Source organism: Myxine glutinosa, chromosome 1 (genome assembly GCF_964187855.1).
Source record: "Myxine glutinosa chromosome 1, kmMyxGlut1.1, whole genome shotgun sequence".
Lineage (NCBI taxonomy): Eukaryota > Metazoa > Chordata > Myxini > Myxiniformes > Myxinidae > Myxine > Myxine glutinosa.
This window is the reverse complement of record NC_136261.1, coordinates 309,709,369-309,734,010: the sequence shown is the minus strand read 5'-3', so window position 1 is coordinate 309,734,010 and position 24,642 is coordinate 309,709,369. Positions and strand designations below refer to the sequence as shown.

Genomic DNA, 24,642 nt, shown 5'->3' with positions numbered 1-24,642 from the left:
ACCTCAGGACCAAGCATCAAAGGCAGTCTGAACGCTGCACTGCCAAAGCCCCTGAACACTGCAATGAAGCCTCTACTGCTATGGATCAACCACACCACTCCACTGCCAAAGCCCCTGAACATGGCAATGAAGCGTCTACTGCCATGGATCAACCACACCGCACAAACAGTCGATTCCTCGGCCGTCAAATGTTTCCTCAGGTAGAACAATTCTTTTCTGGAACAATGGACAATGTTTGTGAGTACTGTGCAGCTCTTCGTTTCCCGAAGGAAGCATTAAACTGCTGCCACAATGGTAAAGTTGAACTTCCACCACTACATCCATATCCATCTGTATTGAAAAATTTATTTCTGGGTACTGATGACAGAAGCAAAAACGTTTTAGAACATATTCGACAGTATAATAGCGCTTTTGCTCTGGCGTCGCTCAGTGCCCAATTGGCTACACCACCAGGTCTAGGCCCATATTGTTTTCGCATCCATGGTCAGATTTATCACCAAACCGGTTCCCTTCACCCTGAACCAGGTGCAGAACCCGTTTACAGCTAATTGTATATTCTAGAAGGAGATCTAGCTATTGAAAAGAGAATGAAAAATCAGCACAATCAAAATTGTCGACGTGATATTATGAGTCTCATAAACAATTGTCTGACACAGCTTAACCGTTACATTGCTGCTTATGAGAATATGCGTCAAGTTGAACAGGCGCAAGCAAGAGAGGCCGCTGAACGTGGTACTCCTCCAACAAGCGTCACCATGTACATGAAGCTGGGTGGTGACCAGCACCGCTACAACGAGCCCCGTCATGACGAAGTGGTTGTTATTTTCGTCGGTGACAATGGTGCTCCACCTCCCAACAGAGACATTGTTGTGTACCCACGTGGTGATGCTCCTCGCAATATTTCTTACATGTCTTCTAATATGGACCCCATGGTGTATCCTCTTTTATTTCCGCGAGGAGACCTTGGCTGGTCACTAGATATGAAACATTGCTCTCAGCGCCAAACTGCAAAGAGGTACAGGGTAACCATGCTACAGTTCTACGCATACCGATGTGCAGTTCGACGTGGCTTCAGTCCCATCCACTCTGGTGGGAAACTTTTTCAACAGTACTTGGTTGACTGTTATGTCAAAACTGAAGCATCTCGCCTAGACTTCATCCGTCATAATCAATTGTCTCTACGCGTAGAACTTTATCAGGGATTGATGGATCACGTTGGTCGACAAGCCGAATTGTCAGCATTGTCTCCTGGTAAAATTGTCATATTGCCTTCAACATTCCAAGGTAGTCCTCGGGCCATGGCACAGAAATACCAAGACGCAATGGCTATCATCTCCAAGTATGGCAAGCCTGACCTTTTTCTTACTTTTACTTGCAATTCGAAATGCAAAGAAATAACCGAAAACTTGGGTCAAGGTCAGAGAGTAGAGAATCGACCCGATTTGGTTGCTCGAGTTTTCAAACGTCACCTGGATGCACTTCTTGCTGACATAAAAGTACGTCATGTATTGGGTAAACCAGTCGCTACTGTCCATGTTATCGAATATCAAAAACGAGGCTTACCGCACTGTCATTTACTCATTGTACTTGATGCAGAAAGTAAGTTGCGGCATTCAGAGGACATTGACTCGCTTATATGTGCAGAAATTCCAGATCCAGCCAAACAAGCCCAGCTTTATGAGGTTGTCAAATCAACCATGATTCACGGACCATGTGGGATACTCAATCCCCGATCAGTCTGCATGGACAGTGGGGTTTGCACCAAAGACTATCCAAAACAATTTCGGCAACAAACCATGATTACTGCTGATGGTTATCCCCACAACAGACGCCGGGATAATGGACGCACAATCAAGATTCGTAATGTGCAGGTAGATAACAGATGGGTTGTTCCATATAACCCATGGCTTTCCAAGAAATACAATGCACATATCAATATTGAAGCATGCATGTCAGTCAAAAGCGTCAAGTATTTGTTCAAATACATATACAAGGGGCATAATTGTGCTAATGTTGAAGTTAGACAGACTAACGAACTTACACATGACGAAGTATCGACCTACCGCGATGCGAGGTATGTTAGTGCTCCAGAGGCCTTCTGGCGACTTTCCGAGTTCCATATGAAAGAAAGGAAGAACCATATGAAAGTTCCATATGAAAGAAAGAACCCACCTGTTCCATATGAACTTGAAAGACTCCGCAATAAAACAGGTCTCACAGTTCACTCCCAAGCCTACAAGGACCACCTACAACACTACAAAGATGCCCTCTCCCACGCCCGCTCCGCCTTCTACTCTCAAATTATCCACTCTGGCTCCGGAAACCCAAAAGCACTCTTCTCGACAATAAACAAACTCCTCCGCCCCCTGAACACCACCACCCAGTCATTCAGAGTAGACAACTGCATCTCCTTCCTCTCTTTCTTCCAACGCAAAATTGACAACATCTACAACAGCTTGACCACCGCCGCACCCGCTCCCCCTCCAACCACCTGCCCCCCCTTGTCCTGCCATCCCCTGTCTCGGTTCTCCCCAATCTCCCCTAATGACCTCTCTGAACTCCTCATAGGAATGAAAACTGCCACCTGCACTCTTGACCCCATCCCCTCCAGCTTTGTCAAGGCCTCCCTCCCTGCTCTCTCTCCACTTATCATTGCAACAATAAACTCCTCCCCGTCTACAGGCATCGTCCCACCTTCCCTCAAAATTGCTCCTGTTACCCCCATTCTAAAAAAACCTGGTCTAAACCCTGACACCCTAAACAACTTCAGACCCATCTCCAACCTACCCTTTCTGTCAAAAGTTTTGGAACGCGCTGTAGCCACTCAACTCAAACATCACCTCTCTGCCAATAACCTGTATGAAACATTCCAATCCGGATTCCGCTCCAACCACAGTACTGAAACTGCTCTCCTCAAAATCACCAACGACCTTCTCCTCCTCTGACGCTGGCAACCTCAACATTCTCGTCATCCTCGACCTCAGCGCTGCCTTTGACACCATCGATCACACCATCCTCCTCACCCGACTTGAATCCACCTTTAACGTTACCGGCACTGCCCTCTCTTGGATTAAATCATACCTCTCTGACAGACGCCAGTTCATCTCCATCAATAACTGCAAATCCACCACTGCTCCCCTCCCCCAAGGTGTCCCCCAAGGTTCAGTTCTTGGCCCCCTCCTCTTCATCCTTTACCTGTCCCCCCTCGGTCACTTAATCCGCCGTCATGGTCTCCAATTCCACTGCTTCGCCGATGACATCCAGCTTTTCATCTCCACCAAGTCCGTCTCCACCGACACCCACTCTGTCCTGACAAACTGCATCACTGAAATAAAATCCTGGCTTCAAATCAACTTCCTCAAGCTTAACTGTGATAAATCTGAAATAATCATCATTGGCCCAAAAACGCTCACAAAATCCACCCATAACTTTGCCCTCAACATCGACGGTATCCCAGTATCCACCTCCCCTCACATCCGGAATCTTGGCGTCATCTTTGACCAAACCCTCTCCTTCGACAAATACACAAAACAGATCACAGTCAGCCTTCTTTCACCTGAAAAACATTGCCCGTCTCCGCTCATCCCTCTCCTCCACGGCTGCAGAAACCCTCATCCATGCCTTCATCACCTCCCGTCTGGACTACTGCAATAGCCTCCTCTATGGTTCACCCTCAAAAATCACCAATAAACTCCAATACATTCAGAACTCCGCTGCCCGTCTACTCACCCATTCCCGGACCTGTGACCACATCACCCCCGTCCTTTACAAGCTTCACTGGCTCCCCACCCCCCAGAGAATCCAGTACAAAATCCTCCTCTTGACATACAAAGCCCTCCATAACCTGGCCCCATCCTACCTGGCTGACCTCCTCTCCAGACACACTCCCACCCGCAACCTCCGCTCTGCTGGTACCAACCTCCTGACCCCCTCCATCCAGACCAAATTCAGATCCTGGGGGGACAGGGCCTTCTCCATCGCTGCTCCCACCCTCTGGAACTCACTACCTCACACCATCAGAGACTCCTCCTCACTCACCACATTCAAAACATCACTAAAGACCCACCTGTTCAACACTGCATTCAACATTCAACCCACAGCATTTAACCCCTGACTATCTCTTCTCCTTCTCCCTCCTTTTGCTTTAAATATTTCCCTATTGATTCTTGTCTTTTTGCAATTGTTGTTTTCATGTATTGTTATGCATTATGTTTTCCACTCTGTCAAAGCGCCTTTGGGCTTCTTGAAAAGCGCTATACAAAATAAATGAATTATTATTATTATTATATGCATCAGCAGTCACACTCCGTTATTCGATTGCCTGTTCATCTTCCCCGTCAACAACCAGTATATTTTTAGCAAGGGCATGAGCAAGAGGCAGCACAAAGAGCCATCGATACTCGTACCATGCTAACTGCGTGGTTTCTACTCAATTCGCATGATGAAAGTGCACGGCAGTGGATTTACACTGAAATTCCCAACCATTATGTCTTCACATCTGACAAAACATGGCAGGCTCGGAAGCGTGGCGGAGAAAAAGTCATAGCTCGCATGTACACTGTCGGTCCCAAAGACATGGAGCGATACTGTTTTCGTCTACTGCTTTTACATGTACCTGGGGCTACCTGTTTCGATGACATTAAAACTGTTGGTGGCGTCATGGCATCTTCATTCAAGGATGCCTGTCTTATGCGTCACCTTTTGTCAAACGATGATGAATGGGACAGTGCACTAACCCAGGCTTCTTCATTCCGAATGCCTTCTGAATTGAGGTCCCTCTTTGCCACAATATGCATCCATTGTCAGCCACAAGATCCAGTGACACTTTGGCTAAAGCACAGAGAATCGCTCATTGAGGACTTTCGTCGTTCCAGTGATTTACAAGTGGCTGAATTGCGTGGTCTGCAACACGTTCAAGCAATATTACTCGATGCTGGTCTTACTTGTGCTGCTTTAGGTTTTCCGAATCTCCCAGACGAAGCTGAATTAGACTCCGAATCTGGTTCCTTTCCACACGCTGTAATGGCAAAAGCTCAGATACCCCTTCTGAACACTGAACAGAAGGTGCTATTCGATGCTGTGTGTGCTGCAGTGGTGGAGGTTCAGAGTAAATCACCACCACGACCTCGCTGTTATTTTCTCGATGGTCCTGGCGGTAGTGGCAAAACTATGCTTTACAATACGTTGATTTCATTTCTCCGTGGTCAGAATCTCAGAGTTGCTTCAAGTGCATGGGCAGGCATTGCCGCCACACTGCTCAACGGTGGTCGGACTGTTCACAATCTGTTCAAGCTTCCAGTCCCTATCATTGATATGTCTACCTGCAATATAGCACCAAACTCTGCCCATGCTGAATTGCTTCGATCAGTCACCATGTTTATTGTTGATGAAACATCAATAGTCCCCTTACATGCTCTCAATGCCATCGATATAGCACTGAGAGATATAACTGCTACAGACGTTCCCTTCAGTGGAAAAAATTTTCTTCTTGGTGGTGACTTCAGACAGGTACTTCCAGTTGTCCCGAGGAAGCCGTGTGCAGTCATTGTCGAAAACTGTCTGAAACGTTCTCATCTTTGGCACCATTGTACTGTTGTAAAACTGTGGAAAAACATGCGAGCCAACGAGGACCAACAAGATTTCGCTAAGTGGCTGATTGAACTTGGCAATGGTCAACTTCACAAGCCTTTCCCCAACACTCACCCGGAATGTATCGCACTTCCCTCCCAATTTAACATTGTAAAGGGAAAAATAATTGACTATGTTTTTGATGATGTGTCAGAGGCAAATCTTGCTCAAACGGTTATTCTGAGCCCCACCAACGAACATACTCTGAAGCTAAATGATGAGGGCTTGGACAGAATTCCTGGTCCAAAGACAATCGACTACAGCACTGATTGCGCCATTTCTGATGACAATGAAGAGGCTCAGAGCTATCCAATTGAGTTTCTCAACAGCATAACACCTTCGGGGATGCCGCCCCACCGTCTAAGCCTCAAACCAGGGGCTATTATAATGCTTCTCAGGAATCTCGATATTCGTCAAGGTCTTTGCAATGGCACTAGACTTCGCCTTCACCACCTTCATTCTCACGTACTTGATGCAGAAATACTAACAGGTGCCCACCAGGGACAACGAGCTCTTATACCCCGTATCAGACTCGCCGCATCTGATGCCAGTTTACCCTTCGTTCTACAGCAAACTCAGTTTCCTGTTCGCCTGGCATATTCAATGACCATAAATAAAGCCCAGGGCCAAACATTCCGTAAACTGGGTATCTATTTGCCTGCTCCTGTCTTCTACCACGGCCAGTTATATGTGGCATGTTCAAGAGCACGGTCGTTCAAAGATGTGTATATCAAGGTTGATAATACGAGTACGCAAGGAGTCGTCAGAGGCTTGACTATTACCCCAAACATTGTTTATCCAGAAGTTTTAAAATAATTTCAACCTCTGATACTGCGTTCATTGTATTCTATTCCTACTGCTCTGCCTTGACATTGACGCTTACCAATGCGCCAGTATGGGGCTAATTCCAGTCGATTTACTATTCCGTTCATTTTTTTAAAAGTCTATGGTTCTACTGCTGTTCCTTTCCATTGACACATACCACTGCGCCAGTGTGGCCAGAGTGGTGCTATGCCGATTCCTATTACGAATCCATTCATTTTTCAAAAGTATATCATAGCGTTGTCATTTAAGTAGATTGCAATAAATACGTTGTTCATATACGCACTCTTCATTCTCATCTTTCTTCCTAACTCTTACTCGGACAAGCAAATCCCCTATGCCATCCATAATGGTACACTCTATCCATACACCACATCCTCCCTTCCGTGGATGTTCCACGGGTTTCGGCTAGTGTATGTATGTATGTATGTATGTATGTATGTATGTATGTATGTATATATATATATATATGTGTGTATATATATATATATATATATATATATATATATATATATATATATATATATATATATATATATACACTAGCTGAGGTGCCTGGCTTCGCCCGGGTTGAATAAGAATAATACAAATATATGATGAAAAGAACATGTATATTTTAGAGCAATATCACAGTACATTTCCTACATGACGTTTTGTCAATTTTCAATTTCTCAAAACCTCTTGGTATACAACATTTCTGGTTTTCTTACTTGGTGCCAAGACATAAAGATTGCTTGGTTTTCCAACCCTCGAGCAGCCCACGTACAGCTGGCCATGGGAAGTACCCTGCATTGCCGGGCGGGGGAATGGAGGGGAGGAGGATGGGGAGGGGAGGAGAACGGGGGAGGAGGGGAGGAGAGGGTGGGGAGGGGAGAAGAGGGGGGCAGGGGAGAAGAGGGGAGGAGGGGAGAAGAGGGGGAGAGGGGAGAAGAGGGGGGAGGGGAGAAGAGGAGGGAGGGGAGGAGAGGGGAGAAGAGGAGGGAGGGGGAGGAGGCGAGGGGGGGAGGAGGAGAGGGGAGGGGGGAGGGGGAGGGGAGGGGGAGGGGAGGGGGTAGGGGGAGGGGGGAGGGGGTAGGGGGAGGGGGAGGGGGAGGGGGGAGTGGAGGGGGGAGGGGGAGGGGGAGGGGGGAGTGGAGGGGGAGGGGGGAGGTGAGGGGGAGGGGGGAGGTGAGGAGGGAGGTGAGGGGGAGGGGGAAGGGGAGGTGAGGGGAGGTGAGGGGGAGGTGAGGGGGGAGGGGAGGGGGGAGGGGAGGGGGGAGGGGAAGGGGGAGGGGGAGGGGAGGGGGATGAGGGGAGGGGGAGGGAAGGGGAGGGGGGAGGGGAGGGGAGGGAGGGAGGGGGGGCTTCACCCGGGTTGAATAAGAATAATACAAATATATGATGAAAAGACCATGTATATTTTAGAGCAATATCACAGTACATTTCCTCCATGACGTTTTGTCAATTTTCAATTTCTCAAAACCTCTTGGTATACATTTCTGGTTTTCTTACTTGGTGCCAAGACATAAAGATTGCTTGGTTTTCCAACCCTCGAGCAACCCACGTACAGCTGGCCATGGGAAGTACCCGGCATTTCGGGCGGGGGAAGGGAGGGGAGGAGGCTGGGGAGGGGAGGGGAACGGGGGAGGAGAGGAGGAGAGGGTTGGGAGGGGAGAAGAGGGGGGGGAGGGGAGAAGAGGGGGGGAGGGAGAAGAGGGGGGGAGGGGAGAAGAGGGGGGGAAGGGAGAAGAGGGGGGGAGGGGAGAAGAGGGGGGGAGGGGAGAAGAGGGGGGGAGGGGAGAAGAGGAGGAAGGGGGAGGAGAGGGGAGAAGAGGAGGGAGGGGGAAGGGAGGGGAGGTGGGAGGGGGGAAGGGAGGGGAGGAGGAAGGGGAGGGGAGGGGAACGGGAGGGGAGGGGAGGGGAACGGGAGGGGAGGGCAGGGGAATGGGGGGGAGGGGAGGAGAGGGTGGGGGAGGGGAGAGGAGGGGGGAGGGGAGAGGAGGGGGGGAGAAGAGGGGGGGAGGGGAGAAGAGGGGGGGAGGGGAGAAGAGGGGGGAGGGGAGAAGAGGGGGGGAGGGGAGAAGAGGGGGGGAGGGGAGAAGAGGAGGGAGGGGGAGGAGGAGAGGGGAGAAGAGGAGGGAGGGGGAGGAGGCGAGGAGAGAGGGAGAGGGAGAGGGGAACGGCTAGCTTGGCAAGCGATAGCAGGATTTTTACTTTTATTTTTACCTCAATGAGGGCTATATATATAGTCCGTATTTGGAGCCTTCAAGTTCAACATAAAAAATTTTTATGAAAAATAATGCAGATGTATAACAATCCACCAATGCAAGTTCAGAAATGAATGCAGATCCTTTACTTTGCGATACAAACGCAATTCCCGCCATTTCCACTCACGATCAAGGCCTCCAGAGTGATCGCGCCTCTTTTTCCTCCTTCAACTTCGTCTCACTTCTTTCACTCAAAATGCACGAAATTCTGCCGCATGAAATTATGTAGAGGCCTCGTCGGGGGGATATAAGGTAGATAAGGAAGGCGTTGTAACAGAGGATTCAAAATAAACGTAGAAGGACAAAAGGAAATTGGAGCTATTCTGGACCCACAGCCAAACCCGACAAACCATTGCAATACACCCCTAACGTCTACCGCCGCCACAAACTACACCATGGAATTGCAGCTGGCGCGGTTTTTTTAAACCATTGATATTAAAATAAAACGTAGCCTAAAACCACCGGGATTTTATGCTGATTCCGAATCTGTGTCCAAAACTTTTCTCCGAAATGTGTAGTTCTTGAGTTTTAAGCAGACATCCAGACAGACACACACATACACACACAGACAGACACTCCTCCTTTATATATAGAGATAAAGCGCGGCGTTACGCGCGCTGCTTGTGAGCAAGGAGGAAGCGGACAAGCGGTAACATATAAACGTCTTTATTGTAAGACTACACTGTAACACTAAACTCCTCCGGGCTGGTCGCCCGGGGTATATCATGAGGCCACGCCTACCCCTCGGGCGTGGCCACCGCCCACTCGGTGCGTGGAATGATGTCACCACGCCAGTGGGCTTTTGTGTCCGCCACACGCGCCCCCCCAGAATTCCCACGCACCTGGAGGGCCAGTTTGCGGGGCAGACGAATGACCCGGCCGAAGCGCCCCCTGGCGATCGGCGGCGTCCGGGGTGCAGGGATACCAGGTGGGATGCCCCTGGCTGCCCCTGGGATGGGTGCAGGACCGGGGGGCGCCGTGGCGGCGGGGCTGGGCGGTGCCGGGGGTCCGCCCGCAGGAGGGCGGCCCCGACGTGGGGGTCGGGCCACTGGCGGTGGATGGTCCACATCGAGGTGGGCCGGCTTGAGGCGGTCTACCGAAACGCGGTCAGGAGTACCGCCGATGTCCAGGGTGAAGTGCTTCGCCCCGGTCTCCAGCACGCGGAAAGGCCCGTCGTACGGGGGCCGCAGTGGTGTCCGATGGGCATCGTGGCGGACGAAGACGTACTCCGCCGTGCGAAGCTCCGGGGCGACGTGCGTCGGTGGGTGCCCGTGGCATGCCGTTGGCACCGGGGCGAACCTCTGGGCGGTCTCTTGCAGAGCGGAGCGCTGCTGTGCCGCGGACCATGGTGCCGTGGAGTCGGGGAGGAACTCGCCCGGCACCCGCAGCGGTTGCCCGAAGACCAACTCCGCCGCGGATGCACGCAGGTCCTCCTTGGGCGCCGTCCGGAGGCCCAGCAGGACCCAGGGGAGCCTGTCGACCCAGCCGCCGTCGCGGAGGGTGGCCCGGAGCGCGGCCTTCAATGAGCGGTGAAATCGCTCACACAGGCCGTTAGCCTGGGGGTGTTAGGCCGTGGTTCGGTGCAGCCGGACCCCGAGCCCCTGCGCAACCGCCCCCCAGAGCTCCGAGGTGAACTGGGGGCCGCGGTCGGATGAGATCACATCGGGGTCACCAGTAAAGCGCGGCGTTACGCGCGCTGCTTGTGAGCAAGGAGGAAGCGGACAAGCGGTAACATATAAACGTCTTTATTGTAAGACTACACTGTAACACTAAACTCCTCCGGGCTGGTCGCCCGGGGTATATCATGAGGCCACGCCTACCCCTCGGGCGTGGCCACCGCCCACTCGGTGCGTGGAATGATGTCACCACGCCAGTGGGCTTTTGTGTCCGCCACAGAGATATATATATCTATATATATACATATATCTATTATATATATAAAACACAGTTTGTGTGTGCGTGCGTGTGTGTGTGTGTGTGTGTGTGTGTGTGTGTGTGTGTGTGTGTGTATGTAATGTTACCGATAGACTCCTAAACCGAGAGGCTCACGTACTTGATATTTGGCACAGACATGGCCATTGAGCCTGGGACGAACATGGCTGACCTAAAAATTTATTTCATAATATGCTTTTACCATATTTTTATCTCAGCGCGAAATATTATGACCGGAATCTGACCGGTCGCAGAGCAGCACGCTGATTCGCTCAGAGCGATCACGTGATGTTCCTTGCCGCCATTAACTCAGTTACGCGTTCGCACGTATTTCAGAGCGAAAAGCAATTGCCTTTTTTCACATTTAAGCGATGAACATTGCCATTCACACCACATAGGTTTTTTTCCCTTTCATCTTTAGATTCATATTTTTTGCCATAACGTAGCGCATTATGGCTCTCTCGAGCTCGAGTTAGCCAATCACCTGGGAGCATGAGGCCACGTTGGCCACGCCCACAACAGGACGCAGAGTTGCAATCGATCGCTCAGAGCGATCACGTGATGTTCCTTGCCGCCATTAACTCAGTTACGTGTTCGCACGTATTTCAGAGCGAAAAGCAATTGCCTTTTTTCACATATAAGCGACGAACATTGCCATTCACACCACATAGGTTTTTTTCCCTTTCATCTTTAGATTCATATTTTTTGCCATAACGTAGCGCATTATGGCTCTCTCGAGCTCGAGTTAGCCAATCACCTGGGAGCATGAGGCCACGTTGGCCACGCCCACAACAGGACGCAGAGTTGCAATCGATCGCTCAGAGCGATCACGTGATGTTCCTTGCCGCGCGACTATCTATATATATATCACTCAGATCCCTCAAAATCGACCACCACCACCTCCTCCTGCAATACTAAATATCACTAGGATCCCTCACAATCGACCACCACCCCCTCCTACAATACTAAATATCACTCAGATCCCTCACAATCGACCACCACCACCTCCTCCTGCAATACTAAATATCACTAGGATCCCTCACAATCGACCACAACCTCCTCCTACAATACTATATATCACTCAGATCCCTTGGAATCGACCACCACTTCCTCGTGCAATACTAAATATCACCCAGATCCTTTGGAATCGACCACCACCTCCTCCTACAATACTAAATATCACCCAGATCCCTTGGAATCGACCACCACCTCCTCCTCCTGCAATACTAAATATCACTAGGATCCCTCACAATCGACCACCACCCCCTCCTACAATACTAAATATCACTCAGATCCCTCACAATCGACCACCACCACCTCCTCCTGCAATACTAAATATCACTCAGATCCCTCACAATCGACCACCACCACCTCCTACAATACTATATATCACTCAGATCACTCACAATCGACCACCACCCCCCTCCTACAATACTAAATATCACTCAGATCCCTCACAATCGACCACCACCCCCTCCTACAATACTAAATATCACCCAGATCCCTTGGAATCGACCACCACCCCCTCCTACAATACTAAATATCACCCAGATCCCTTGGAATCGACCACCACCCCCTCCTACAATACTAAATATCACCCAGATCCCTTGGAATCGACCACCACCTCCTCCTGCAATACTAAATATCACCCAGATCCCTTGGAATCGACCACCACCTCCTCCTACAATACTATATATCACTCAGATCCCTTGGAATCGACCACCACCTCCTCCTACAATACTATATATCACTCAGATCCCTTGGAATCGACCACCACCTCCTCGTGCAATACTAAATATCACCCAGATCCTTTGGAATCGACCACCACCTCCTCCTACAATACTATATATCACTCAGATCCCTTGGAATCGACCACCACCTCCTCCTGCAATACTAAATATCACCCAGATCTCTTGGAATCGACCACCACCCCCTCCTACAATACTATATATCACTCAGATCCCTTGGAATCGACCACCACCCCCTCCTACAATACTATATATCACTCAGATCCCTTGGAATCGACCACCACCTCCTCCTACAATACTAAATATCACCCAGATCCCTTGGAATCGACCACCACCCCCTCCTACAATACTACATATCACTCAGATCCCTTGGAGTCGACCACCACCTCCTCCTGCAATCTATATATATAAAACACAGCTTGTGTGTGTGTGTGTGTGTGTGTGTGTGTGTGTGTGTGTAATGTTATCGATAGACTCCTAAACGGAGAGGCTTACGTGCTTGATATTTGGCATAGACATGGCCATTGAGCCTGGGACGAACATGGCCGAACTCAAAATATTTGACGATCCATATTTTTTATTCATATTTACCTCAGCGCATTTCAGCACACGGAATCAACGGAATCAGAGCAGGTGGGCGCTGATTCGCTCAGAGCGATCACGTGATGACGCTATGACGCTATGAACGCTATGACGCTATGAAAAAAAAAATCGCTATGACGCTATGAAACGCTATGAACGCGATGACGCTATGACGCTATGAAACGCGATGAAGCTATGAACGGTATGAACGATATGACGCTATGAAAAAAAAAATCGCTATGACGCTATGAAACGCTATGAACGCGATGACGCTATGAACGCTATGAACGATATGACGCTATGACGCTATGAAGCTATGACCGCTATAAATGATATGACGCTATGAAAAAAATTAATCGCTATGACGCTATGAAACGCTATGAACGCGATGACGCTATGAACGCTATGACGCTATGACGCTATGACCGCTATGAACGATATGACGCTATGAAAAAAAAAATCGCTATGACGCTATGAAACGCTATGACGCTATGAACGCTATGACACTATGAACGCTATGACGCTATGACGCTATGAAAAAAAAAATCGCTATGACGCTATGAAACGCTATGAACGCTATGAAGCTATGAACGCTATGACGCTATGACGCTATGACAAAAAAAAATCGCTCGCTTTACCAAGGGGCTCGCTCTCCCCCCGTTCCCCTCCCCTCCCCTTCCCCCTCTCCCTCTCCTCCCCCGCCCGGCAATGCCGGGTACTTCTGCTAGTATATATATATACAGTGGAACCTTGACTTACGAGTGCACCAACTTACGAGTTTTCCGAGATACGAGCCGTCGCTCGGGCGGTTTATTGCTTTGAGATGCGAGCCGAGATCCGAGTTACGAGCTTACGCCACCCGCCACCAGGTGGGTTCCGGTCACGTGGTTATCTTGCCGTGCAAGTATCTCTGCCGTATATCGCTGCTGTTTTGTTTTCGCATTTTGGTTATTTTGGAGCTTACGCCACTCCCCACCAGGTGGGTTCCGGTCACGTGGTTATCTTGCCGTGCAAGTATCTCTGCCGTATATCGCTGCTGTTTTGTTTTCGCATTTTGGTTATTTTGGAGCTTACGCCACCCCCCACCAGGTGGGTTCCGGTCACGTGGTTATCTTGCCGTGCAAGTACAGTATCTCTGCCGTATATCGCTGCTGTTTTGTTTTCGCATTTTGGTTATTTTGGAGCTTACGCCACCCCCCACCAGGTGGGTTCCGGTCACGTGGTTATCTTGCCGTGCAAGTACAGTATCTCTGCCGTATATCGCTGCTGTTTTGTTTTCGCATTTTGGTTATTTTGTAAAATTTCTTAGTTTTAACCATGGGTCCTAAGAAATTGAGTGCCAAGGGCAGTGCTGAGAAGAAGAAGAGGATGATGTGCTTGGATATAAAACACGCAATCGTCGAAAAACATGAGCGAGGTGTGCGTGTTGTCGACTTGGTGAGGCGGATGTGAAGGCAGCTGAAGATTTTATTATAACTTTTGCCGAACTGATAGAAGCCGAACGATACATCCCCCAGCAAATCTTCAACTGTGACGAGACAGGGCTCTTCTGGAAAAAGATGCCGAGGAGGACGTATATAACGGCAGAGGAGAAGAGCATGCCAGGCCACAACTTGTTCAGAGTGCCGGCGATAGCTCGCCTTCTCTTTGTGGAAGACGCGGTGAGATCCTCAACATCCAACAACTAATGGGACGCAAACGGGGCGCCCAGTTTAGCGGTATACACATTGATGAATCACCCTGCCTGTGAAACACCGACATGACAGGTTATAGCTGGGTCGGGATTCAAACCCAGGCTGGACAGTTTAGAGTCAAGTGTGCGTACCTCCAGTCCAGGCCATCCTGCCAACTTGTATGCTGCATACAGGTGAAATATAAAGCGCGAGATATTTTTTATATATACTGTATATTAAAAAAAAAATTGGTGTGGTTTTTGGCGGGCTGGAACGGATTAATAGCATTTCAATGCATTTTAATGGGGAAATTTGATTTGAGAAACGAGCAAATTGAGTTACGAGCTCGGTCACAGAACGAATTAAACTCGTAAGTCAAGGTTCCACTGTATATATATATGTATATATATATATATATATATATATATATAAGGCAACGCCCCCCCCCCCCCCCCATAGTTAGTTACGCCACAACATATAGCCTCGCATAGTTAGTTATTTCTTATTAAATATAAAGCATAGTCCCCTTCCCAGTGTTGGGATGCGTTGATATGCGTTGAGGCATGCAGGATAATAGTAGGCCTCATCGAAGCCTAAAGTGCCTTGTCATGAGACTAGGCCAAGCCTTGCAGGCCCGAAGGAGGAGCTAAAGGGAGTGGCCGAGGGCGTGGCCAATGAGCTGTCACCAATGAGAGCTAAAGAGAGTGGCCGAGGGTGACCCAATGAGGGGCTGTCACGACACGTGACCCCAGGCGGCCAATGGAGGCCCATGGAACATTCGAGTGGGGTTTCAGGGGGTTATAAAACCCGGCCCAGGCTCCCCGCTCTCTCTCTCTGACTCTCCTGCTCTCTGACTCTCTGGTAGGCACTGACGCTCTGACTCTCTGCCCGGCTCTGACTGACTCTCTGGCTCTGACCCACTGACTCTCTGACTCCCGCACCAGGCTCCTGCATATAGACGCTCTGACACTCTGGCTGGGCTCCTGCTAGGGCAAAGGGGGGCATTAAGCTCCAGGGGCATTAGGCTCCACTACATTGTAAATGCATTTTATAATAACTTCTTGTTCAGGAAAACTCATTCTGATTGGTTATTGAGTCACTTGAGAACATGGCCGGTGTATCATGAATAAAATATAATCCAATTACAATGTAGCGGAGCCTAATTCCCCCTGGATCTTAATGCCCCACTTTGCCCTATACTCTCCCACGCTCGCTTGGCTCCCGCAGACTGAGCGCTCCTCGGGTTCCTGCTATGTGCACGTTATCGATCGTCGGCCCTGCCGCGATCATCTCCGGCTGTGGTGTCCCAGGTTGGAGCGATTCTCGGGGCTTCTGTCCAACGAGCCCATCCGGGTGAGCTGCACGACCGAGCCCATCTGGGCGAGCTGCACGAAGCGGCTGCGCTTCGTGCACATTACCCTCTTCCTTCCCTTCCCCGAACGAATGAGGGCCCTTGTCTGGGAACCTAGGTAAGGCCGTTAAGATTCTTCGCTTTGTCCATGTTCTGTAAATACTGTGAATTGTGAATAAATCCTGTGTTTGGTTTCCAACCTGGCCGTCATCGTCCTTTCCATATTGACCTAGCATCGCCCCGAATTAAAACCGCTCGATTGGGTTCGATAGTGTTAACGGCACGAGTTACGCGATGCACAACCGCTCGGGCATCCAGGATCAGCGTGACTCGTGCGGGGTTCAGTCCCCGTTCTCACAGCTGCGTGTGTCTGAAGGTATTCGGGTGGTCACCGTTATCCCTTCCACACGTAGCTGCGGGCTCGGCAGCTGGAATTGCTTGGCAATCCGTCCACCACTAGTGTAGTTGTGGTTGGCGGCCTCGTGGACTCGGAGTTCGAGGGGGAGCAGGGCTTAAACCCCCTTAGTACGTCGACGAACCCGGGATCCGCAACAATATATACAGTATATATATATATATATATATATATATATATATATATATATATATATATATATATATGTGAAGAATCAGCTCTTCGTTTGGAAAAGAAGTCCACAAATAGCCTGAAAAATGACGCAGCTTTATTAAAAACCAACTTATACAGATCCGGAAGAAGCCAAGACATCTACAGCAAGAGCCAGTCTCATGCCAAGTCAAGCCTTCCTGGAAACACATTGATTCTCATTCACTTATATATGAATACGATTATCAGAAAATCTCCGAGAGAACAAAGCGACTGGCGAGAGTCCCTCCCACCGTTATCCGCTGTTCGGGGGAGTCAGCCCTTCCTTATCATTCGGACCAAATGTTTCTCTGGGCTCCGAGAAAACAGAAATGTAACTCACAAAGAGAAGAGTGTATGCTTGGCCAAACAAACCCATATATTTTATGGGTTTGTTTACATGAGTAATTCAAAGCATGTTTATACAGAGTCATGCGTCGCTGTGATTAATACAAAATATATATGGTAAAAACAATAGGTTTATGTCTGCAATCTAATCATTCTACTCGCGTTACACAAAATCACGCGCATGTGGGCGTGGTTTTACGACTAGCCTCGAAAAAGCACACGTATACAATTTGTCCAGCATGACCTCAGCGAGCCTTTCCTCATCCAAAACTAAAACGAAGCAAAAACCCTTTATTAACTTTATGAAAATAGCATTTTTAAACAACATTTAAATCATAACACATTAGCAACCAACGTCTATAACTGAACTTTAGGCAATAACAAATCTACTACTTGACATTCCTTCCTCTTGTCTCGTCGAGACAAAGTATCTTAAGAGACAACGTGCCACATCGGGCTTTATTGAAAAATAATTGTGTAATGCGGGTATTGAAAAAATAATTGTGTAATGCGGGTATCTCCCAAGGGCATATCGTGCGCCCAAAGCGCCTCGCCCGTGCATTTGGCGAACGTGTGGTGCGTGCTCGGAGCCTGAGGGCTCAGAACATGAAAGTCCATTAACGTTTCGGATCCACAACGAAGCTGTCTGGTCCAGATGAGGTTCTGCTCCGCCAGAGGGCCACCACCTCCCCTGCGGAACTTGCTCCCCCCACCCTTTGCAGACCCAGTCCTTGCAGATCTTCGAAGTTAATCAACGATCATGCCCATGAGGTCCCTCACGTGCTGCTGTTCTGGGGAATACATAGTATTGTCAGTATCTTGTGTCTCAATTTCCTGGTCAGGGTACAGAGCGAAAAATCCGATTCACTTGAAGCATTTGAACTTAATACATATGAAGCAAAGAGAGGAACTTCCTTTATGTCAAAGTCTCCCTTGGGCGCCTGGTCGGCTTGCGGGTCTAGGATATCCACGTCGGGTCCCTCGACCGCCAGACCCAGCGTCGCAATCAGATCCATAGTTGGGTTGAAAGGGGGCGTGCAGCTGTCAGCTTGTAATACATAAGCAGCGTTAGCCAGTACACGCAAGGGGTTTATAGCACAAGTATCACAGTCATCACATACACCGTTACAGGCAGCAGCCAGTTCCCACATGGGATCCGCACAAGTATCACAGTCATTACAAAATTCAATGCAATTTTCTGGAGCGCCGGTCGCAACTGCCTTGTTGAAGGACCCGTTCAGGTCGACGGCCTCTGTGGTCAGAGCCATAGTCGTTGTCGGCGGCTTCTTCACTTTCCATCCTGTAAAATACTTTCTTATACAGAGGAGGACTAGAGATTTCATTAGTGCCCCCCAAATTACTACCCCGATTATCACAGCCAGTGCGGTCAATAACCACTTCACTATGGTGCCCGTCCATCCCTGGAACCAGTCAGTGAGCCAGCTAAATGTATAAGAATTTTCGCGCGCGATCCGATCGATCCAATAGTATGTCATGAGCCGTAGCGGTGTCGTTTGCCACCTTTTCTAGGGCCAAAGCCAATTTGTCTATCCGGAAACTATCCATGACTGTGCCCGCTCCTGGGAAGAAGAAACCAAACACCTTTTCCCATAGACTCCCGTGTAGTTTAGTGGTTCCATCTTCGTTCATGACTGACCTCTTATAACGCCTGTCCAAGGACTTTGGGTCTAGCTCATCCAGTATCTCAACGTCAGGAAGGACTGAACCCAGATAACATGTGCCCCCCCAATTATTTGGTAAATAGGGGTAAGCCTTGTCGCCGCATATAAACATTGTCCCATGGGGTGGGACCAGGTGGGTGGATAAGCACTGGAGTCCCTTTACCACCCCATTAATCCTACTAACCCCCCTAGAGAATGTTATAGCCGTTATGTTGTGGTTGCGTTTATCTTGCAGTACTATTCGTAATGTAATCCCCGAGCTCCCTTGTCCCAGCTTCCCGGGGAGAGTGTAGGCGCATTCTGATTCTCCCATACGCAAGTGGCCGGAACCCTGGAGGCAGACCCTCCCTTTCTGTGGTTTGACCCAGACGGGGGCAGGCCTCTCGGCCACATGGGCAATCATTGACGGGCGATAATTAAATTGTCGATTGCAACTCTTGCCGTTGTCAACCCCTTCTCTTTCCAGCGTGGTGACTAAACATGGGGAATCGATAGGTTGTGAGCAGAGGTCATTGAGGGACAGAGGTAGCACTATCATGTGTATTCCTGTGGTGCCTGCTTGGGGAAAGCGCATGCACGACCAGCAGTGTGTCCTATTTTGAATTGTTGCCACCTCCCTGGCCACTTTCCAATATGTGTTTTCCCCCCTCTTTGGGGCCTTATCCTGGGGTTGCGGCGTGAGTATGTATTCGTTGCATCGTATGTAGTTCTTTTCGCCACCGGCCGCGCCAGGGGTCCAGACGCTGCACCGGACCTGCATAGTCATGCCTTTCCCTAGGCGTGTGCGTGTTTGTAGCTTAAAATCAGGGGTTCCCCATTGGTATCCTGGTTGGGCCAAGGTCTTAATGCTAGCTTGCCCGTCTTCCCGGAACTCTCGTTGCTTTTGTAGTACCATGCCAACGCGTCCAGGCCCTGCCGACAGTGCTAGCCAATTTATGTTCACCCAATTTGTGTGCAGGGCTTTCTGTTCGAAACATGGTAGTGATACTCTTTGTCCCCATGTTACGGTGAGGTGTCGGGTTTCGTTTTCGCATCTATTGGAATCGGAGTTTCCCCTAGCTGCTGTCGCTATCAATAGTATTGTACCTATGATTAGGCCCATCCTTACTGTGGTTGCTGTGGTGTAGTGTCTGGTGCTTGTATGGCCAACTTACAGTGCGTGGCGTGGATCCACGAGGTCTTGCCCTCGCAAAAGACTGCCGTTGGTGTAGTCAGCAACACCTGGACTGGTCCCTTCCACCTTGGTTCCAAGGCGTTCTTGCAGGTGAAGTGCTCCACGAACACCTGGTCCACAAGTCTCCTGGGAGCGCCTGGTCTACAGGTCTCCAATTCATAGATTCAATTCATTCAATTCATAGTTTCATAGAACACCTTTTCTCCAATTTCCTAATCCACTTTTTTCAAGTGGATCCAATTTTATCCAATATTCAATTTTTAAATTCAATCCCATTTAATCCAGTCCAATTCAAATTAAATTCAATCCTTCTCTCAGCATCCCATTACCTGTTTCCAACATCAATAAAAATAAAATTATAAAATTAATAAAAAATCAATCATCTCAACTCTCAAATCGAATCAAAAAATAAAAATAAACGAAAATTACTTCAGCGAGAGTTTCAACTAGAATTAACACAAACAAACCACCATTAACCTCCATTAACACAAACAAACCACCATTAACCTCCATTAACACAAACAAACCACCATTAACCTCCATTAACCTCCCCCTATTATTTATTTATTTTCACGAATAAACAAATAATAGAAATAACCTGGTCTACTTCCAATTTCAATTCTGGTCAGTTCTGGTGTCTGGTCACACACAATGTTTTCCTCACCCACTGTGATTCGCTCAAAATAGATTCTCACTGTTATGTCTGAAATTCGTCTCATGAAAACCCATTCAAGAGTCCGGTGTAACAGATAGCCAAACACATAGACACGCCGAAGACCCCAGGGTACCCATCAAACTAGCTTGTCCCCAGATCCACAACACAGCGAAACATGTAACTTTACTAAAATAATCACTTATTCATAACTAATACTCATAATAACTCATAATTACTTATGTAATTACTCATACCAATACTTACTTAAAATAATGTAATATCCCAATCTTCACCCCCTATGCAAATCGAAGCACCCCGGACGATCCACAACCAATATCAACCACTGTAGCCGCCTTCCCGATTCCAGGCAGCCACACGCAGCCACATACATCTCCATCCACGTCACACAAGACAACAGCCAACGAGTGTGTCCACCACACAGAAACCTTTGGCAATGCAACAACCGAACTCCCAGACAACCAACAACAAAACCCAATCCATCTCCATGGCTCATCAAGCAGTTCCAACTTAATCCAGCTTCACATACCGATTTCCCCAAAAACTCGTGAAACTTCACCCCCATTCTGGAAAAACCCTGGACTAAACCCTGACACCCTAAATAACTTCAGACCCATCTCCAATCTACCCTTTCTGTCAAAAGTTTTGGAACGTGCTGTGGCCACTCAACTCAAACATCACCACTCTGCCAATAACCTGTATGAAACATCCCAATCCGGATTCTGCTCCAGCCACAGTACTGAAACTGCTCTCCTCAAAATCACCAGCGACCTTTTCTCTCCTCTGATGCCGGCAACCTCAACATTTTCATCCTCCTCACCTCAACGCCTCCTTTGACATCATCAATCACGCCATCCTCCTCACCCTGTTTAGACCAGCTTGTGCCTATTAAACCCAAATCAGTTCACTCCCAAGCCCACAAGGACCACCTACTACTCTCAAATTATCCACTCTGGCTCCGGAATCCCAAAAGCACTCTTCTCTACAATAAACAAACTAAATAAACAAACTTTACAACGTGAACAAACTCCTCAGCGCCCTGGATACCGCCACCTGTCATTCAGAGTAGACAACAGCATCTCCTTTCTGGCTTTCAGCATCTCCTTTCTCCTTTCTGGCATCCAAATAAAATTCTGGCTTCAAATCAACTTCCTCGAACTTAACTATGATAAATCTAAATTAATCTTCGTTTGCCCACAACCACTCACCAAATTCACCCATAACTTTGCCCCCAACATCGATGGTCATTTGAACACAAATTGAACAAAATTAATCGAACAAAACACTTCCATTAACTCGACATTCTTTTCACAGCACAAAGTTCACTTGAACATCTTTTTCCTGGATACTCCCTCTTTATTTTTATACCATACCATGCTTCTCCACTTGCAACCCAAATATTTTCCATGAAATAAATAAAATGAATTTTATGAATCTTCTCATTATTCGAAAGTTTACAAAATGTCCCAAATCTGTATATTATTTTCTACTGTGGTTATATTAAGCCATTATTTTACAAAATCCAACTTTCAATAAACTGAAAAATGCTTCGCCATGGAATAGTCCACCACTCATATAAATAATCATAAGAGTTCTGCGAAACATCTCCATCTTTAAAACTTAGCCAACCAATTTTAAACCACATGTTTTCCCCCCAAAAAACAAGTCACATTCTTTGTATATTGCCAACATTGTTCATCGTTTAAGTATCATCCAGAACTAAATTTTTATAAACCATCAACTTGTAGATGCATTTATTTATATCCCATTAACCCAAGAACTCTCAATTGCTTGGTTATATTTTAGTAATGTCATATATCCATATTTCTTTTCCAAATTGTTCCTGATATACACATTAATCCCATCTGTCTTTGTTTCCAGATGAACTCAAATCAGGAAATCAACACAAATCCTTATTACCTCCAATCAATCACACTGCACATCATTCCCCGTCCTTGATGGATAATTTTACATCCAGATGGGCACAGCATCCCATTTTTGGCGACCCAGCCCTGAAACAAGCCCCTGGACTCCTTGCAGGCTGGACCAAAACCCCTGGACGAGGTTGCATCCCAGTACTGACTCTGCTACCTTCTTGCAAACCACTTCAACTCCATGAATTTTACATGTTTCGTGAACAGAACAAAGCACTCTGTAATCGTCAGATTGAACCTGCCCCAAACCCGTCCATATAAACTCCATTGTTGTCCTGTCCATCTCTCTGTTTGTGGATCCGGTGCAAAGTTACACAAAGTTCCCGTTTACATTTTGTGACTCACAGCTCCTGCCTCCATGGAACAATGACGCCTAAGCACTCAATTAGCCCTCCCAGTACCAAAGACTTACAATCAGACCGACAGACAGACAAATAACAGAGGCATGTCGCCAGCCCCAGCACAGGACATCACCTTTCCGGGCAGGCACAATATAATCCACAGCATCGAAATGCCAATTTCTATCCGGAGCCTCGCAAAGCCAAAATCCATGCATGCGTGCTCCATCATGCAACCCGATCTGTACTCGGTGCGCCCGGCGCCCCCTATAATCAGTGAGTTATAATAACCACAATATCTCTGGCACCCAACTCGTGATACCACAATTTAATCCACGTTACTTGCATCTCTTCATCCTCCCAAATGTCCTCCATTTAACGTGACTCAAATCCATCTCAAATCCCCACAGCTCGATCGAACACGTCACTGTACTCGGCCCGGTTAAATTAAATTCCAAGCGTACTGTACCTGACGCTTCCACAACAACAAAAAACTCGATATTCTCTGTCCACTAATTATGTACATGATTTTGGTTTTACCCACAATATAATGTCCCGATATTCTCCAGATTTAAGTCCTATATATCCTGTCGTTAAAGCAACACCCTGTAGACTGACTCCGCCTGTCGTTCTTCCAAGGTTAGTGAATTATCTCCGACCTCTTTCCCTTACAAATCTCGAACAAAGGTCAACTAAACTTTAAAAGGTCAAACTTCGAATTGGGGTAACCAGCGCTTTATTATTCCGCAAATAATACAAGTCCGGCGTCATTCCCTGCAAGAACCACATCCAGACAGACAAATGACCCTTATTGAGGCTCTACATCGCAAAATGCTAGCTCCTACGAATCCAACAACCGTCACAATCCGTCCAGGAACTTCCGTACGAGGCGTGCTTCACAATGCATCACCTTTACTACCTGGTGCACACGTTTCGCACATCCTTCCTCGTTCGCACAACGCTTCATCAACACACCTCCTCGCGCCCACACCTTGGCACAAGCCACACCACATACCGACAGTTGAAACCTCAACCGTCCTCCTTCCTCGGATCAGCGTTCTGTTGAAACGTGACATTTCTGCTCAAATTATTGAATTTCCAATTTTAATAACTTAACCTTACCAGCATACTAAATCTGTGTCCGCATCGATCAACACAAATGCATCGATGCATCTTCCAGCCGCCACTCCGCACTGTACCTTACTGTATGAACAAGACTTCCTGTTGGAACTTGGCTCCGGAAATTAATTACTCTGTCTTGAAATCGTTTATTTTAGCCATCTTAAATAAATCCATCCATCTATCCATCTTATAAATCCATCTTAAATAAAAATCCATCTTATAAGTCCATCCATCCATATAAATCCATCTTAAATAACGTATTCGTCCTGTGACATTGCCTGGCATATATGTCGCAGCCGGCCACTATTCCGACATGGCTCGTCTGACATGAACGTCCGACATCCAGCAAAGTCGAAATGACCCACAATGCATTTGGGCACACATCCTCCTCTGAGAGTGGGCGAGTTATCGCCGGCACTCTGAGCAAATCTCATACAGCACACCCGTGACTCGCGGCTCGCTCGGCTCCTGCCCGAACGCACAATATCCCTCTACCCAAACTTCCACGGAGCCGCACGGCGGAAACACAGGTTTGTACCACACTTTAATTAAACGAACATCGCCAGGATTCTCGGATAGACGTTAATTTCACAACACACATGACAAAGATCCGATTTAAATTCAGAGATCGCCGATCGACCTGGCACAACCATCTCAACGCGACGACGCCACGCCGCCCCCCGTCTTGGCGCGCACCCTCGTGCCTCCACACGAATCCCAACACTCCCTGCACGCCGCTCTATTCGCGTTCACGGCGGGGTTTACCTCACGTTGGGACATGCAGT

The 24,642-nt window shown here is 48.1% G+C and overlaps 1 protein-coding gene across 1 annotated transcript in view; it reads left to right on the top strand.

Annotated features, from left to right (window-relative positions):
- Nucleotides 1–24,642, top strand: part of LOC144892336 (uncharacterized) — a 71,241-nt gene that overhangs the window by 19,594 nt on the left and 27,005 nt on the right. The window contains exons 2-4 of the mRNA XM_078778368.1: nt 657–2,018; nt 4,516–6,321; nt 15,859–15,984. Coding sequence (XP_078634494.1) covers nt 657–2,018; nt 4,516–6,321; nt 15,859–15,984 — 3,294 coding nt within the window. The remainder of the gene's footprint in view (nt 1–656; nt 2,019–4,515; nt 6,322–15,858; nt 15,985–24,642) is intronic.